The following is a 16,343-nucleotide window of genomic DNA, read 5'->3' as shown; positions in this document are numbered from 1 at the left end:
AGGACCCCACTGCTCTGTTTTGTAGGATATCCTACCAAGTTCTTAAATGCCTTATTATTTACCCACCTGACAGGCTGAGGTCATTCAGAAAGGGAAGAAGAATTTGCAAACATAAACCAGGAATGTTGTCTTTTTATCCGTTGATTAAGAGTCATGTTTAGGATATGTGGTGTATAATGGTGACTAAGACTCAATCCCTGTCACCAAGGAGTATCAGAGACCTTCTTATTGTTGTTGTTTTTTTCCTAATGACATAATGTAGACTGACACTCAAGTACCCATGTTTCAGAATGTATCTTTTCTTTACATTTTTTCCCCTGATTAATGAGTATATATGGATAACCTCTACCTCAGACTTCTTATTTAATCTAGAAATAGTTGTGTGATGGTGTTTTAGTTTCTAAATTATGTCCCCAGTATTTTTCTGCCTCATTTTCCATTTTTCCAATATTGCTTTTGAAATGCATTTACCAGATGAATTCTGTAGTTTTAAATTTTAACCTCATATGCAAATGAGGTTTTGAATATAAATTTTTTTATATAGATGACTACAGTGGCTATGACATTACTTTGGCCATCTAGCCAGATATCCCCAATGTGACGGGTCTCCCATGTTTTTAGGTGACTTGAGCAGTCCTAGATTTGCACTTTATAATTAAGGCATTATTACCCCCTTTAAATCAAGTTGGCTCCTATACCTTGTCACCAGTCAATGTTTACTGACCCCAACTGACTAATTGATAACAAAAAGGTTCTAAGACCTTATATCTGACCTGTTTACTGTGTTGACAGAGCCTTCAAAGCTATATCTGATTAACTTTTGTGAGTTTGGATTATACAACACCATCCTAAGTAACACTTTGCCAAAGTCCACCCTCTCCCAATGCCAGTGCACATGGGGGGCCTGTAAGTCCTGAAAACACTGCCTGTCCACTCCCTCCATCCTAACCTGACATGTGTCTACTGCAAATTATAATGATTTTATATCAATGGATAAACTATATACAGCAAAGTCACCAAATATACAAACATGAAACATCGCCTTCTGAATTTTTCTTTTTTTTTTTTTTAAACATCTTTATTGGAGTATAATTGCTTTAAAAAAAAATATGGAACACTTCACGAATTTGTGTATCATCCTTGCGCAGGGGCCATGCTAATCTTCTCTGTATCGTTCCAATTTTAGTATATGTGCTGCCGAAGCGAGCACTGAATTTTTCTATTCTGTTGAACCAAGGTAATATTATTGTCTCCAATACCAAACCTGGAGAAAACAGTGAAAATAAGGAGATGTTTTAGAAACAGTTCTAAGAAATTACATACTGGTCTTTTGATCTCAGATGCAATTCCAGCTTCTCAGGATTGCCCCATCCCTCCCCTACCAATTTCCATTTCAACATTTAGTGCCAGCAATAAAAACACATTTTTAATTGTTTAATAACTCTTCTACGGCTGGTTGCCTTGCCTAGTGAATGGAAGAAAAGTGTTCTGCCTCACAGGGAAGCCTGACTAGGCAGGGAGATCGCTTCCCAACTGTAAAACTCTAACCCCTTCTAACTGGAGCCATGCATGCCAGACGCAAAAGCTAAAAGATGCTAACTCCTTCAGGCTAACTCAGCGAATGCTCAGGGCCCTCTTTGCCTGGGTGCCTGTGATAGTAGGTTTGGCCAAGCATCTAGCAGCTGGCTTTGATAATGAAGAACATCTTCTGGTGCTGAGTTGGGAGTCTCCTCAAGAGATTTCTTGGTGCCCATTTAATTTCTAGTGCATGTCTCTCCCTTGCGGGAATAAAATGACTTTCTCCAAATTCTTACTTTCCCTCTCCCTTTCGTAATTCCTTGGCTTTACTGAAATCATTCTCTCCATTGCACCCAGATCTGCAGACTGAGAAGCACTCATCCATTCCCAAGACTTCCTACACACATGTTTAGTAAAGGCAGTCTGCACGGATGGATCCAATTTAAATAGAACCATTGCAACAGATTTTAGATCTGTGTATTTGGGGCAAAGAGCAGAGGCGTCCTGACCACAGTTACCCATGATGAGGCACAGAAAAAGGAAACGAAGAGACCCATTAAAAGACAGAGTAACTAAGAAGCACAAGACTGAGGAGAGAGGAACTCGGAAGTGTTTATCTCATCTTCATCGTGCTTCCTTCTTCAGTGTCTAGAGGTGCATTCTGAGAGCTGAGAGTTAGCAAGGGCCTGCTCTGAGCGCCGTCACTGTAAGGCTCTGAAAGACAGAGACCGTATCTCACCTTCATGTTCCCAGTGCTTCATGCATAGGGAGCATTAAACGAACCTTTGTTCAACTAATGAGACACCAAGGTCAAGAATTCTTTTTGAAAAGCCTCTTAGGGCCTTGAAACAGTTCCAGTTTATAGGGGGAAGGGGATGTATGTGCATCCTTGAAAAGAACCACACAGCAGCCAAAAGCTCCAAAAGTGGAAGACAGGGGACTAAATAAGAGAATCTGTAGTCAGATGGAATTTCCAGTTTCTAGGAAGTTCTTAAGAAAAGTGGTTCTCAAACTAGCAGGATTCAGAATCCACTGAAAGTTTCATGAAACAGCGCTGCCCCCACCCCAAGAGTTTTGATTCCATTGGTCTAGGGGGAGACGGGGCAAAGCATGCATCTCTGACAAGTTTCCAGATGCTGCTGCTGCTGGTCTATCTATGTTCTGCGCTTTGAGAACCACTGACTTAGAGAAATGTACCTGACACATGTGGATATTGTGAATCGTGAAACAGAGTGATCACGGAGCTTTTGAGTCATGGTTGAGCTGCTTCTTTCAGTTTACCCTAAATAGTGATATAAACTTGGGCAAGTCAGGCTCTCTAGGGCTTTTTCGTGTATAAAAGGGGAAGTTAGGCTAGAGGGTTTAGAAGGTTCTTTCCTTCTAACTCTAGAAGTTAGCATTTAAAGGACCGGATAGGGCAGAGGCTCGCCATTTGCTCTGCCCAACTGACGATGCTCTGATGGTGGTCAGGCCCTTGGATCTCTGAACCCATGGGCCTGCCCTGGTTTGCCCTTCTCTATCATTTTTTCCCAGTTGTTTGTGGTGATGGGCATTAATTTCTCTCCTTTTTCCCCTCTGCCTTTTTTCGTCTTCACCACCTCTAGGAGGAAGAGCAAAAGCAGGCAGTAAGTGAACTTCAGAATTCTCCACCTGACTCTTGCTTCTTTTGCATGTTCTTCTTTTCCTCGTATAACTGTTACATACTTTCTCCTCTCCTCCCTGTACCAAGATCATCTCTGTGGAATTGGTTATGTGTAAAACCCTCAGCAGTTCTCTCCGTGGTATTGTAAAAGGCCACGTCATGTTTACCTAGTAGAGCATGTTCTTATTTGAAACCAGAGCTTGTTGAATTTGTTTTCAAAGTACACATCTGTTGTGTTTATTTAAATATGCATGACTAGCCAGGCTACAGTTACATTTTCCTGCACTTACATTCTCTGCTGCTTCATGATTAGGCTGACTTTAATTGCTTGAAACAATTTTCAGGGTGGTGGGAGTGACCTCAGGGTTAAGTACGATGTCATGAATGACTGTGCATGAAAATGAGTAGTTCTTTTGATAACTTTAGTTGTCCTTTAGTCTTGAGCAGTCTTCTGGATGTTCCAGCTCCAGTAGCCTTCTTAACAAAATTACCAATGAAAACTAAGTGACTGATCATGCTGTAAGTGATTTCCTATTCAAAGCCCACTGCAGAGGGAGCTCTGGTTTTTCTGAGCTGCATGGTGTTTAGGGAAAGTTTATGTTTGTTTTTATTTTCCCTGATAGCCACTAACCCACACAGGAAAATCAATTGAGGGCTTATCCATAATGATAAGACTATATGTTTATATCATATAGTAAGGTTTTCAAAGCATACATTTTTCACACACAAACTAAAGCTGATTTTTAATTTACCTCAGGGCTTCTCTTTAAAGAAAGAAATGTGAAATGTGTAACTCAAAAAATGTACTCATTTCTTATTTCAAAAAACAAATGTATCCATGTTTCAGATTAAGAATAGGAATATAAAACATTATATTTACCATTATTTCCAGTTAGGAAAGCAATGGAGTCATAGGGTAAAAGGGAGAGGAAAGGAAGGAGGAGATGGGTAAGGAGGGGAGGAGGCAAGAGAAGAGTAAAGGAGACTGTCAGGAAGAGGGAAAGAAGACAGAGTATGATGTCAGGGTAGGCTAACAACCCGTACATCTCAATGACTTTAATGTGACAAAATTTTATTTTTGTCTGTGCTTTATTTGGTTTTGTTTTTTCCTCATTCACACATAATTTATTACTTTGATCTTATGGCACTTTTGTATCAATAGGTACATTCACATGGGCAAAGCAGAAGAAAACCGGGATGGAAAGTCAAGCCCAGCCATTAAATGCTTCTGCCAGGAAGTGACACACATCACTTTCACTCCATTTCATTGGCCAAAGCAAGGCACATGACCACACTTAACTTCAATGGAGGCAGGGAAGTATAATCCTCCAGTTTGCTTAGAAGAAGTAGAGAAGCAAGTGCTGGTAATGCCTGTCACAAACAAGAGGATGAGTGAGATTGTGTTGGAGGGAGGGAAAGAAAACATCTGTTCTTCCTGTTCCCTTCTCCCCTTCTTTCCCTGACAGCCTCATCCCCTTGCTGTGACCACACCCTTCCTGCAGATCAGGGTATCACCTGACCTGTAGTTGCTGGCACCAGCATTCCCCTCCTTTTATTCATCCCTCTGCGCCCCAGAGATGTGCTTTACAGCTAAACCACTTGCTGGGAACTTCCTCCAGCAGTCCACCCAGACTCGCATCTCATGATCCCTCTCTGAATGGGCCAGCTCAGAGCAAAGCATGTAATCGGGAACACCCACAGCCCACCTGAGAACACCTTTCAGAGGAGGGCAAACATTATGGATATTTATGTTAATGGCAACAGTAAGGGCTTCCAAGAGACACTTCATTATTTAAAAATTTTATGGATTACTGTGTACTCCAAGAACCAGAAATTATCACTGCTGTCGTATTATTTCAGGTCAATTTAAAGCTGATCTTGAGCAGACAGGGGATTAAATAACAACATGTTCATTCCAGTGACCTTTGATTGTGTGTGAGATCATCTTCCCCTTGAGGTTGGCAAAATGAGAAGCTAGACCCAGATCACTGAAGCCTGCCACTAACGAGCCACTTGTGTGTGTGTGTTGGGAGTTCTCGGTGGCTTGTGTGTGTGTGTTGGGAGTTCTCGGTGGCTTGTGTGTGTGTGTTGGGAGTTCTCGGTGGCCGAGGTCCTGAGCTCATGTTCTAGTCCTCACTGTCCCAGGGGACCATCCAGAGCATGAATTTGTACAAATTGTTTTTCCCTCATGTTTCCCCACTGTGGTGAGGTAAGACATTCTGCTCTGTGGATATAGGTAGAAATTTCCTCTGTCCACATCACAGGTTTAAACTGTACCCACCTAAGGCTCAGCAATGAGGCTCAAATGTGAACTGAATGGCTTTGTATAGTTCAACATTTTTAACATGTACAGCTGGAAAGACTATAAAGCTTTAGAACTCGAGCGTTTGCTTTAATCTATATCATTACCGAGTGAGGCACCAAAAGGTATTTACCACAGAGCTAAGTCATAACCCTTTCTTCCTCCCAGATTCTGGCTGGTATAGTTTAATTTCTTCCCTATCAAAGTGTATTACCCTATATGAGTCATAAAATAATTGTAAGACTTTTTAAATGAAGAATTTACTAGACATCTTCCCCAAACTGGCTCTGTAAATCCATCATAGAGAACTTTTTATGCAGTTTGCCTTCTTCATTCCCTTTCAGGGATTATCTTGGCATTGGGGAAATTTGAGGGAAATGAGTAATAACTGTGACTTTAACTGTGACTTTGGGTCTGTGGTTCTACCTTCAACCTCAGCCACTTTTCCAGTGCTCTAGTGACATTAGTACCTCAGCTGATAATTCTTCTGTCTTTCCTTTCTCCCTCCCTCCCTCCTTCCCCTTCTCTTTTCTCAGCTCCAAGGTTTATAATTAAGGGCAGAACTGCCTGGCTATTTCAGATAAGACTTCACTGAGTGACTGTTCGACCCATGACATACCCTACAGTTTAACAGGCTCAGGAATTAGATTGTATCGGTTGAGTCAGGGTTAATCAGGCCCATGATAAGCGTCAGACTGTAATTAAAAGACCTTGTCTGCCTTTTTCACTACTGCATCCCCTTGCTGCTAGCCCAGTGCCTGCCACATGGCAGATACTCAATAAATAGTGGCTGATTTTGGTAAAGATATTGATTTGTTAAAGTGATGTAAAGCATAAATCATACTACAAAAAAAAAAAATAAATAAATAAATAGTGGCTGAATGAAAACTGCTATTAACCAGATTTATAAGATTTTAACTTAAAAACAGTGTGAATTCATAAGTTTATTCATTGTAAGGGACATAACTGGTTCGAGTACCTAAGGCAATAATTTTGCTCAAGGTACTCCCGTATAATAGGTAGATCTATTCAAGAGACTAAACGATGGTTAGAAATGTCCTTTATAAAAAGAATCAGAAAAACAAATTTCAGTGTTACCAAAAGAATAGGAAGACCAAGCTAATACATTAGTATTATTATTAACTCTATTATTATTTCTAGCTAAAGAACAGATATGTTATGTAGAGTAAAATCATCCTCTTTTTTTTAGCACAGATAATCTACAAAATGCAGGATATCTATAGTTATTTGTATCATTTGAAAATATTTTGAGCATTTCTCAGTAAGAACCCAATGCCCACAACCAGAAATGTGTACAGAGGGGTACACTAAAGTAACAACAGACTGGTGAGGACCCTGCTGGCAGTGGTGTTTACTGTTGAGCCGTGGGCTACTCCCTCAAGGTCAAACAATATCCCAGTCCTAGTCTGGAGGGATTCCAATGTACAAATTTATTCTAGGGACACCTTAGGGTTCCATTTTTCCCAGAGACTCAACATACCATAAAATTTCACTGCTGGATTGCTGACACAAACTAAAATGAGCTATCCAAGGCAAGGTTTCAGTTTATTCATGAGGGATGTATTTCTTTAAACATTTCTCCGGTTCCTCCTATTAGAAGATCATTACTTTTTGGAACTTCCCTGGCGGTCCAGTGGTTAAGACTCTGGGCTTTCACTGCAGAGGGCACGGGTTTGATCCCTGATCGGGGAACTAAGATCCCACATGCCGCATGGCCAGTCAAAAAAAAAAGATCATTACTTTTTATATACAGATCAACATCAGAGTTAAAGACTATAACTGTAGACAGTGATAAATAAGGATGGGGGGCTCCCGCAGGGGTGGCCTTGATCCAGGTTCGTAGGGTGGTGGTCCAGAGGGTTATATAGGTGGTACTCTGAAAGTTATGTAATTGGAGGAATCTTGGGATTCCACTAAGAGAACATGGCCACAGTTGGGACCTCTCTTTCTACTTCAGCCAGTTGGGATATCAAGTGGATCTTGCCCCATGCCCTTTCTGATTTCCAGAACCGGACAAACACCCCACCACAACTCGACCAAGGAAAGCATGGTGTGGGCTGGCTGTCAGAAACCCCCACCTCTGACCGCGGCTTCACCAAATATGCCTCAGAGGAAGGGCACTCAACATTTAGTTAGCCAGGTTGACCCATGAGGCCTCCATGACGAACCTCATGAATGTTAACTTTGTAAGTTTGAGAGAAAGTACTTAAAAAAAAAAAACAACCTACACAACAACAAATAAAAACCTCCTCTTTGTCCATTAAAGAGATTACTGGTAAACCCCTTGATGTGTTCCTGGGTCAGGTTCCCTCTTGGTTCACTTAACCTTTGGACACAATCCCATTGGGAAGTGATTCACATGCCACCCTAAAATTTTCTGGATTCCTTGGTCCCACCATACTCTGAAATAGAAGCCTGAGTCTACTGCTTCCTGAAAAGCAAAGGATTGCCATTTATTTATGTCTTCAGCAATGTCTTACTACATATGTTGAAGTGAGCAGTGGGTGAGCTTGGCCTTTGGAGGATCAAAAGAGAAATCCTGCACAAATCCCACCCTCAAATAGTATGATCATTATTTCATGGTTGGCCTGATGCCCTGTATACAGAAACAGAGGCCAGGTCAGTGATACCTGGAGGCTTAGGCACCACTGCTGCCCTCCCAAGTTTGCAAGCTGCACCAATGGATTTTGGTAAACAAAGATCAACGTGCTGTACTCTGTGACTATGCCCCCAAGCCTTTAGCCTAGCCTGGGTCCCAGTCCTAGTCTGTATACATGGACTCTGGCTGCCCGTAGATGGCCTCATGAAAGTCTACAAAGTATGCTCATTCATCAGTCTTGGCTCCTGTACTCACTATAGGGACCTGGTAGCTTGTTGGGGGGTTTTGTTTGTTTTCTCCAAAAGAGGAAATGTCATAGCAATATTGAAAAATAAGTACTTGCATTTCACTCCCCCAAAACTCCTTGAACACCTAGAGGGAGTGTATCATCTGAAAATATAGAGGAAATAGCTTTTGGGTCTTTGCAGCACCCCCAATGTTTTTCATCACTCTCATCAATCACGAGCCGAGAGATTGCCTTACCTGCTTGTTTATTTCCCCCTGTACTATATTTATGTCTTTTCCTCTTCTGACCAGAATGCATACAACATATGAAAAATATACACCAGGGTCTCTGGGAAAAAGTCTCTACACACCAAGCTGGAGATAGTCACCTTCCACTAGAGGAATATGAATTCCTAGGACACAGTATCTCCCCCCAGAATACTACAGTCTGGGTCTCAGCAAAGCATCAACAGAAAAGAAGATGACTTCTAGGTTTTGAGCCCAGGAACCTGGGAAATTGACTGAAAAAACGAAACTGGGGAGATGATGTGGGATATAGAAAGGTGACTTTGATCTGATTTTGAGCATTCCGAGTTACATAGAATAGGCAGGCAGTCAAGCTTTGTGTCTGGTCTATTAGATATTTAGGGATAGGCAGCTGGAAATTTAGTGGGGAAACAGGGCTAGCAATGTAGATTTGGAAGTCTTCAACATAAAATTAGTGTTGAAACCATAAACATGGGCCATAGGGAAAACCCATAGTAGACAAAATGAAGAAAGAGGAGGTAGGAGGGTAGGATTGTGGGTTCTCATGAAAAACCAGAAAGTTTCAAGGAGAAAGTTAATAAGGCAATAAGACAAGGATTTGACAATAAGGAAGTTGTCAGCAACCTTGGAAAGGAAATTTTCAGTATGGCAGAGTGTAGACAGCTCTGAAAAATTGATTTTGTCTTGTCCAACCTCCTCACCCCCACCCCCATTGGTTTCACCTCAACGAAGGCAGGAGTTATATCTTCAGTCTGCCTTATTGGGTTACGTGTGAATAGATTGTTCTGACTCATGGCACCTTGTTGACAAAACCTCATTTCTTTTCTATCTCACCATGTATATAACCTTTACAGACCTCAGTTTCCTCATCTATAAATTTCCAATCCACAGTTCTTTGATACTGTCATCACTGATACCAATCGATATATTGGGGAAAGGCTATGAACCAAGAAGGGTCTGCAGAAATCCAACTGGGTTCATTTGACTGATGTTTCCTTTTGTGACTTTGAAATCCTCTGGCCCTTGATTCATTGTCTGGGTTTTCTAACCAACTCCTTCCCCAGGGTTTATTCATGCCAACCATCTACCTCCCACTTTTCCAGACAAAAGAAAGCATCCTAAGAAAACAACATCAGCTGCTTCCATGATGCCCTCTCTTTTGGCTCATCTCTAGGATTCTGGGCCATGCCTCCCACTCTCTTTCTTTTAGACCTCACACAGCATCCTCACTTGGCATGAGATTGGATCTGTGACCCTCCACTTGGAGAGCACCTGTAGGCATTTCCTCGAATCCTGGTGCCGTGCCAATCTCTAGGGTTTTATAGCTGACCTCAGGCTGGTTCTGATGTCCCAAATTAACAGCAGTGCCAAGGTAGGGAGCTTCCTGGCCTAGAGCCCTTAACTGAAGTGAACATCTGCTTAATTTCAGCCAAAGAAGCATATTATAAAGGATATGATAGACTCTTTTGCACTCTTCTCCATTTGCTGCTAATCATAATTTGGCAAGTAGAATTACTCCCATTTGGAGCTGCAGTATGGATGCCCAGTGCTTTAAAAAAAGAGAGAGGGGAGAAAAAAGAAATATAGAAGCATGTTTTAGATAATTAGAGGCAATGGGGCTTCCCTGGTGGCGCAGTGATTAAGAATCCGCCTGCCAATGCAGGGGACACGAGTTCGAGCCCTGGTCTGGGAAGATCCCACATGCCGGGGAGCAACTAAGCCCGTGCGCCACAACTACTGAGCCCACATGCCACAACTACTGAAGCCTGCATGCCTAGAGCCTGTGCTCCGCAACAAGAGAAGCCATCGCAATGAGAAGCCCGCGTACTGCAATGAAGAGTAGCCCCCACTCACCGCAACTAGAGAAAGCCCGTGCGCAGCAACAAAAGACCCAACGCAGCCAAAACAAATAAATAAATAACAAAATAAACAAATTTAAAAAAAATAAAATTAGAGGCAATGCAGAAAGACAGTTACCTGCAGCTAGACAGGTACCTTTAATAAGAATCCATGCCAACTCACTACTGCTCTACAAAGCTGGCTAACCGTAAATCCTTCAGTGCTTTTATTATTATGTATTCTAATTAATATATATGACATTCACTGTTTATTCACTGCTTTCACATTTCAAATTTCAACTCCTGTATTTAACCAGCTCAGACCTCAGGAAACCAAGAGAGAATCTAGGAGACTCTAAGGCCTGTAGCTGTCCCCAGGACATCTCCCAAATGTGCAGAAGATTATCAGCGTTTATTCTTGGCCCCTTGAAGTTTCTAACGTGATCTGAGGCTACTGGTGGCCTGCCTTTCCTTCTACAGCAGCTCACCACCTGGAACAAGAAGCCCTGGACAGGCCACCGACTTTAGGACCCCGTAACTCTGTCACCCTCAGCCAGGTTTTCATCCTCAGCACTATGGACATTTGGGGCCATATTACTTTTTTTTTTTTTGGTGGGTTGGGGCGGGGGCGTGTTCTATGCATTGCAGGATGTCGAGCAGCATCCTTGATCTCTACCTGCTAAATTCCAGTGATGCTCCCACACCCACACCGACACCCACACCAGGTTCCTAGCAGGTAAAATTATCCCCAGTGAAGAACCACTGCTCAGGAATTCCCTAGTGGTCCAGTGGTTAGGACTCTGCACTTCCACTGCAGGGGGCACTGGTTGGATCCCTGGTCAGGGAAGTAGGATCAGAGAACCTTTCTCTGTGATACCAGTCTGAGCCCTTGAGGCATTCTCAGCATCCCTTATTCTGAGGTTTAGATATGGGATGGATGGTAAAAGATTTCCAGTCACCTTCCCCCACAAATCACCCCTTTGTCCCTATGTCCTGCTTCTGTTAACATCATTGCCAGCACTCTCTTCCAGTCCCCTACTCTCCCCACTCAGTTGTCACAGTCTAGTCAACTTTTTCTCCAAAAGCTTGCTTGTGTCTCTCTCCTCCCAATTCCTATCACCATTCTCCATTCCAGCCTCCGTCATCTGTCACCTGGTCTCCCTTTCTCCTGCCTCCTGCTTCTCAGTCCCTCCTTCACTTTGCCCCGGAGCCAGATTCCTAAATCAGACCAGATTGACCACACCACTCCCTCCTTGGAAGTCTTCACGGGCTCCCTCTGCCATTGCCTATGGCAGGGGTCAGCAAGCTTTTTCTTAAAGGGTTAGGTAGTAAGCGTTTTAGGCTTTGTGAACCAAATCAGAGATATTATGTAAGGACTTATATAACCATTTAAAATAAAACCATTTAAAAATGTAAAAACCATTCTTAGCTCACAGACTGTAAAAAAGCAGGTGGCAAGCTGGATTTGGCCACGGGCTATAGTTTGCCCATCTATCGCCTAGTAAATAAACTTGATGACCATTTATTTAAGGCTCTGGATGATTGTGGCCCAGACTTCTCTTTCCCACCATATATCTTCTGTGCTCCCTGCATACTAGTGTCCCCACATGCTCCTCCCCCGACCCCCAACACACACATACAGCTTCCTCTCTCATGGTGCCTCTGTTCATGCCCTTTCCTCACCTGGATTGCCCTTTCCGAGCCGCTTCTGCCTATTGAAATTATACCCCTCAAGACACTCTCAGATGCCACCTCTTCTGTGAAACCTTACCCTGTTCCAGAAGGTCAGAGTTAAACTCTCTCGCCTCTGTGCTCCTTTTCCTTTGTACCTCCTCTACGGTACGGATTTCATCCTCCTTTATACAAAGGAGGATGCTAGCTGCGTACATGCCGAACTGCCTAGGAGGCTGTGAGCCTGCTGAGAGTGGAGACCTTGCCCCTTCATACCCCTACTTTGCACCTTTCAAAGTGGAATCATGGCAGGTAGTACCCCATTGAGCCAGCATGTGAAGCACTTTATGTACATCCTCACCAACCCATGAAGATATTCTTATCTCCACTTTACATATGAAGAACCTGAGCCTCAGAGAGGTTAAGTAAGTTGCCTGAGGTCACACAGCTAGTCAATGGCAGAGCTGGAATCCAAACTAGGTCCATCTGACTGCAAAGCCTGGGCTCTAACCACCTTATTATATAGAACAGGGACTCAACAGAGAGTGTGGTGCTGGATCAGGTGCCACACCTCGTCGTACAAGTTTTACTTACTTACCCATAAGCAGCATGTAAGTTTGACTCATTGATCTTTAAAATATCATTGATAGGTTCAGGCTGCCTGCCCCATCATTGAATTCATGTCTGAATTAAGAACCATGCTCTCCTGGAATCCTGTCCTCTTTTGGTTTCTAATATGCAATCTGAGTGTTTGATATTCATTTTATAGGGATTTTTCCCTCAGTGAGGTCCCTGATCATTTTGCTGAGCACTAGCTTTGAAATCCTGCAATGAGAACTAATGGGATACCATTTTCAAATAGAGCTGGGCAAACTAGGAGAAACAAACAGAAAGAGGGTAATTCTAGTCTTGGAATTTATGAGCTTCCCTATCTAAAAGTTTAAATTTCAGCTTTCTTTTGATCTTCGGGTTTATGGTGAGTTTTAAGAGGTTGTTCTTCTGAGACAGTCTTAGGAACTTAATACGCTTTCCTCCTTCCACTGAGAAAGATACCTAGACATCTTGCCCCCCAGCTCTTTCAGCCTCGAGTAAGCTTTGTCTTCTATATAATTTAGTTTGACTTGAATAGGGGCAGAATCATGGAGATTGAGAACCATAACCTTCTCCCCGTTGCCAACAGTGTGATCACAAAACACCCAGCAGTCCTGCCATTGCTGTTTCCCATCCATAGCAGTAACCCCACAGGGAGTGACACCTGAGAGCCACCGCAGGGAGTGACAGGTCATGGGTAAGCCCTGAGTTTCCTGAAGTGATGTGGGAACAGACAGGTGTCAGCCCTCTGGGGAGGGACCTCAAGGCAGACTTTTTGGTGGCCCCTCTCCTTCCAGCAGACACACACGATAGATAAATGTGTATTAACGGTGGTGAGAGGAGACATCATAGAACTGTTTGGCCCTTCTCTCGGGTGTTTAGAAGCCAAGTTCATCCTTAAAAGCTGCACCGCCCTTTACCTCAGAGGTGGACACTTTGGGGAGAGAGGAAGGTCTCCAGGCGTGTTCTTTACCTGTTTCTAATCCGCCCCAGAGGGAACCGCGGCTGCTGCTTTGCTCACTGCCACGTGACTGCCTTTCTCATCTCCTCCACCCCTGTTCTCCTTGTGTGCTCACTTCCACCCCTGGGCCTAACTCCCAGCAGTCTTAACTCTTGTCATGTTAGGCAATTATTTTCAAATCTTGCAGCAGGACAGACAGTACAGCGTCAGATAATCCTCTCTCTCTCCTTTTAGTTCCACATTTGATGAGACAGCTGCATTTTCCTAGCAGAGCCACCACCTGCAGCAGCTCAAAATAGTCTGTGGGGTTTTTTTTTTTTTTACCTTTTGTTGAAGAAAAAAAATGTACAAAGTCTATTCTGTATACATCCCAGTTCTCTGTATGTTCACGGTTGCCTCATCTAAATTTCAGACTTGTAGTTCCTTTCTCCCAACATTGTTTTTTTGGGTTTTTTGTTGTTGTTGTTTTTCCGAATGGGCCTCTGAAAATCGGCAGCAAAGAGGCCAGTTTGTTTAATTTAAATACATTGCAGGAAAATGAAGGTAATTGTCCACACAGGCCATCTGCTACCTGGCAGGTGTCCATGAATCAGAGAGAGAAAAATGGAGACTCAAGTGTCTCCTTCTGTTACCATGATAACCGCTTAGCTCAGAGTTTTCGTTGGGTGTGTGTGTGGAGGGGATGCCGTTAACAGTGCTCTGGCGAGGGCATTAACTCTCAAAATCAGGCTTTTTGCCATAAGCCTCCCTGGGTTTGATTGCCTGACGATAATCAAAGGAGATTAAAAAAAATTCATACCTGTTCCATCAGGAAAAAGAAGGGAAGGAAATAGTATTTTTGGAGCCCCTACTGTGTGCCAGGCACCCTGCTGGGGCTGGCTGAGCACAGCCCAGGACTGTATATCTGTCATCTTCCTACTGCAGACAGCGCCTCTGCCCCTGCATGGCCACGCTCTCTGCCACAGCATGTGAGTCCCCATCTCTACTCACAGTGTCCTCAAGTCACCTTCTCTGGCGTTCTCTGTACCTGTTTTGGCTCCAATATTAGACTTGTGCTCAAACAAAAGACTAAGTCGGAATCACCGTATTCTCCTTTCTCACATTTCTCACTCGTGTTGGAAATTAATTTATGTTGCTATCAAAAATCATGGTTGGCCTCGGCAGTGAGAAGTCTCACCTGACCCATGTTCCTTCTGACCTCAGAAACTTGGAATCCCAACGTGCTTAGGGTTCTCCCAGCAGTTTAAGGCCACTGGAAGACCCAGGTACCCATCTTAGCCTTGCTACTAATTTATTTGTGACCTTGTGACTTCTCTAGGCCTCCATCTCCTCAGATACAGTAATGAATGTTGGACTAAAACAGAAGCTGGGGCTTCCCTGGTGGCGCAGTGGTTAAGAATCTGCCTGCCAATGCAGGGGACACAGGTTCGAGCCCTGGTCTGGGAAGATCCCACATGCCACGGAGCAACTAAGCCCGTGAGCCACAACTACTGAGCCTGCGCGTCTGGAGCCTGTGCTCCGCAACGGGAGAGGCCGCGACAGTGAGAGGCCCGCGCACCGCGATGAAGAGTGGCCCCCGCTCACCGCAACTGGAGAAAGCCCTCGCACAGAAATGAAGACCCAACACAGCCATAGATAAATAAATAAATAAATAAATTTATTTTAAAAAAAAACAAAACAGGCTGTTTTCCTGGGGTCACGAACCCTTTGACATTACAAGCATAACTTCTGAACTCTTTTCTTGGAACACATAGCTTTCTTAGGTTCTCAGAGTCTTTGCTGATTTAGAAGAAGTGAAGGGCCAGCAGAGGAGAGAGCTTCGCAGATTGTAACATTTCTCTAGCTCTGTCTTTCCAGCAGAATTGTTTCCAACTACAAGGGACCTCTGTACTCAGAGAACCTGAGTTACAGGGCATTTATTGTGTTTAGTTGTTGGTTAGACACGTGACTGGCCTTTGCTGTGTTCAGGCCTTTGTAATAAGTTGTATTTCAACAAGGTCCCACTGTCCCTGCTTCAGGAAACTTTAAAACACCAAGGAGCGTGTCGTGAAGCTTCCCCAGCCTCTCTAGGCTCACCGCCCCTCTTCTGGCAGCTGAAACCCAGAGGCACGCGATTCTTTTGGACCCTCGTTGGACAGCTTATCCCCACCCCCCAGAGCCACCGGACTAGTCCCTCCACCTTTGCTGATTTCTGTGTGAGTCTCAGGTTCCCTATAATCTCTAGGTTCCAGCGGTGATGCGCCCCCAGCCTCTGACTGTGCTGCTTATTCTAGATGGGTTTGCTCTGAGTGGAGTGCTCAGCAGTCTCCATGGGGAGGGCCTGCCTCTCTGAACGTACAACCCATCTGTGCCTTTGAGACAAGGTGCAGTCGCTCAGTGCAGCGCTTCATCTGCACTGACTTCAGCGCGGCCGTCCGGCACAGACCTGTCAGGAGGGCAGAGGATGAGCAGCCTCTAAGCGGGTTAGAGGTGACTGTCGGCGAGCCGGGAGAGCAGCTGTGTGCACTGCAGCACTGCCTTCAGCTGTGTGTGCTCCAGGCGCTCCGGTCTGCGCTTCTGTAATGAGGAGCGCCTTATTTCAAGCTGTCTTCCTTGAGACAGCCCGTCCTCTGCGTACAGCAGCCTGCTCCCTGCACCTCCCCACCGGCTGCGAGTGCAGGAGGCCTGAACAGGCAGCACCTCCGGTGTGGACGCCGCTCGTGAGAAAG

At 44.1% G+C, this 16,343-nt stretch overlaps 1 protein-coding gene and 1 non-coding gene across 13 annotated transcripts in view; one reads left to right on the top strand and one right to left on the bottom strand.

Moving 5' to 3' along the window:
• The window catches only part of DTNB (dystrobrevin beta), a 249,854-nt gene that overhangs the window by 214,601 nt on the left and 18,910 nt on the right, over nt 1–16,343 (top strand). Inside the window, exon 16 of one of the 12 annotated variants that reach the window (XM_061211420.1) lies at nt 14,954–15,281. The exons of the other annotated variants lie outside the window; for them this stretch is intronic. Within the exon in view, the coding sequence (XP_061067403.1) occupies nt 14,954–15,031 (78 nt within the window). The 3' untranslated portion in view covers nt 15,032–15,281. Of the gene's footprint in view, nt 1–14,953; nt 15,282–16,343 lie in introns of those variants that run through there. 12 annotated transcript variants of the gene reach the window in all.
• Nucleotides 1,104–1,210, bottom strand: LOC133074839 (U6 spliceosomal RNA). Its single transcript, XR_009697246.1, has one exon. It is a non-coding gene; the product is annotated as a U6 spliceosomal RNA (small nuclear RNA).

The sequence above is a fragment of the Eubalaena glacialis genome, chromosome 14 (genome assembly GCF_028564815.1).
Source record: "Eubalaena glacialis isolate mEubGla1 chromosome 14, mEubGla1.1.hap2.+ XY, whole genome shotgun sequence".
NCBI lineage: Eukaryota > Metazoa > Chordata > Mammalia > Artiodactyla > Balaenidae > Eubalaena > Eubalaena glacialis.
This window is presented reverse-complemented; position numbering and strand designations above follow the sequence as displayed.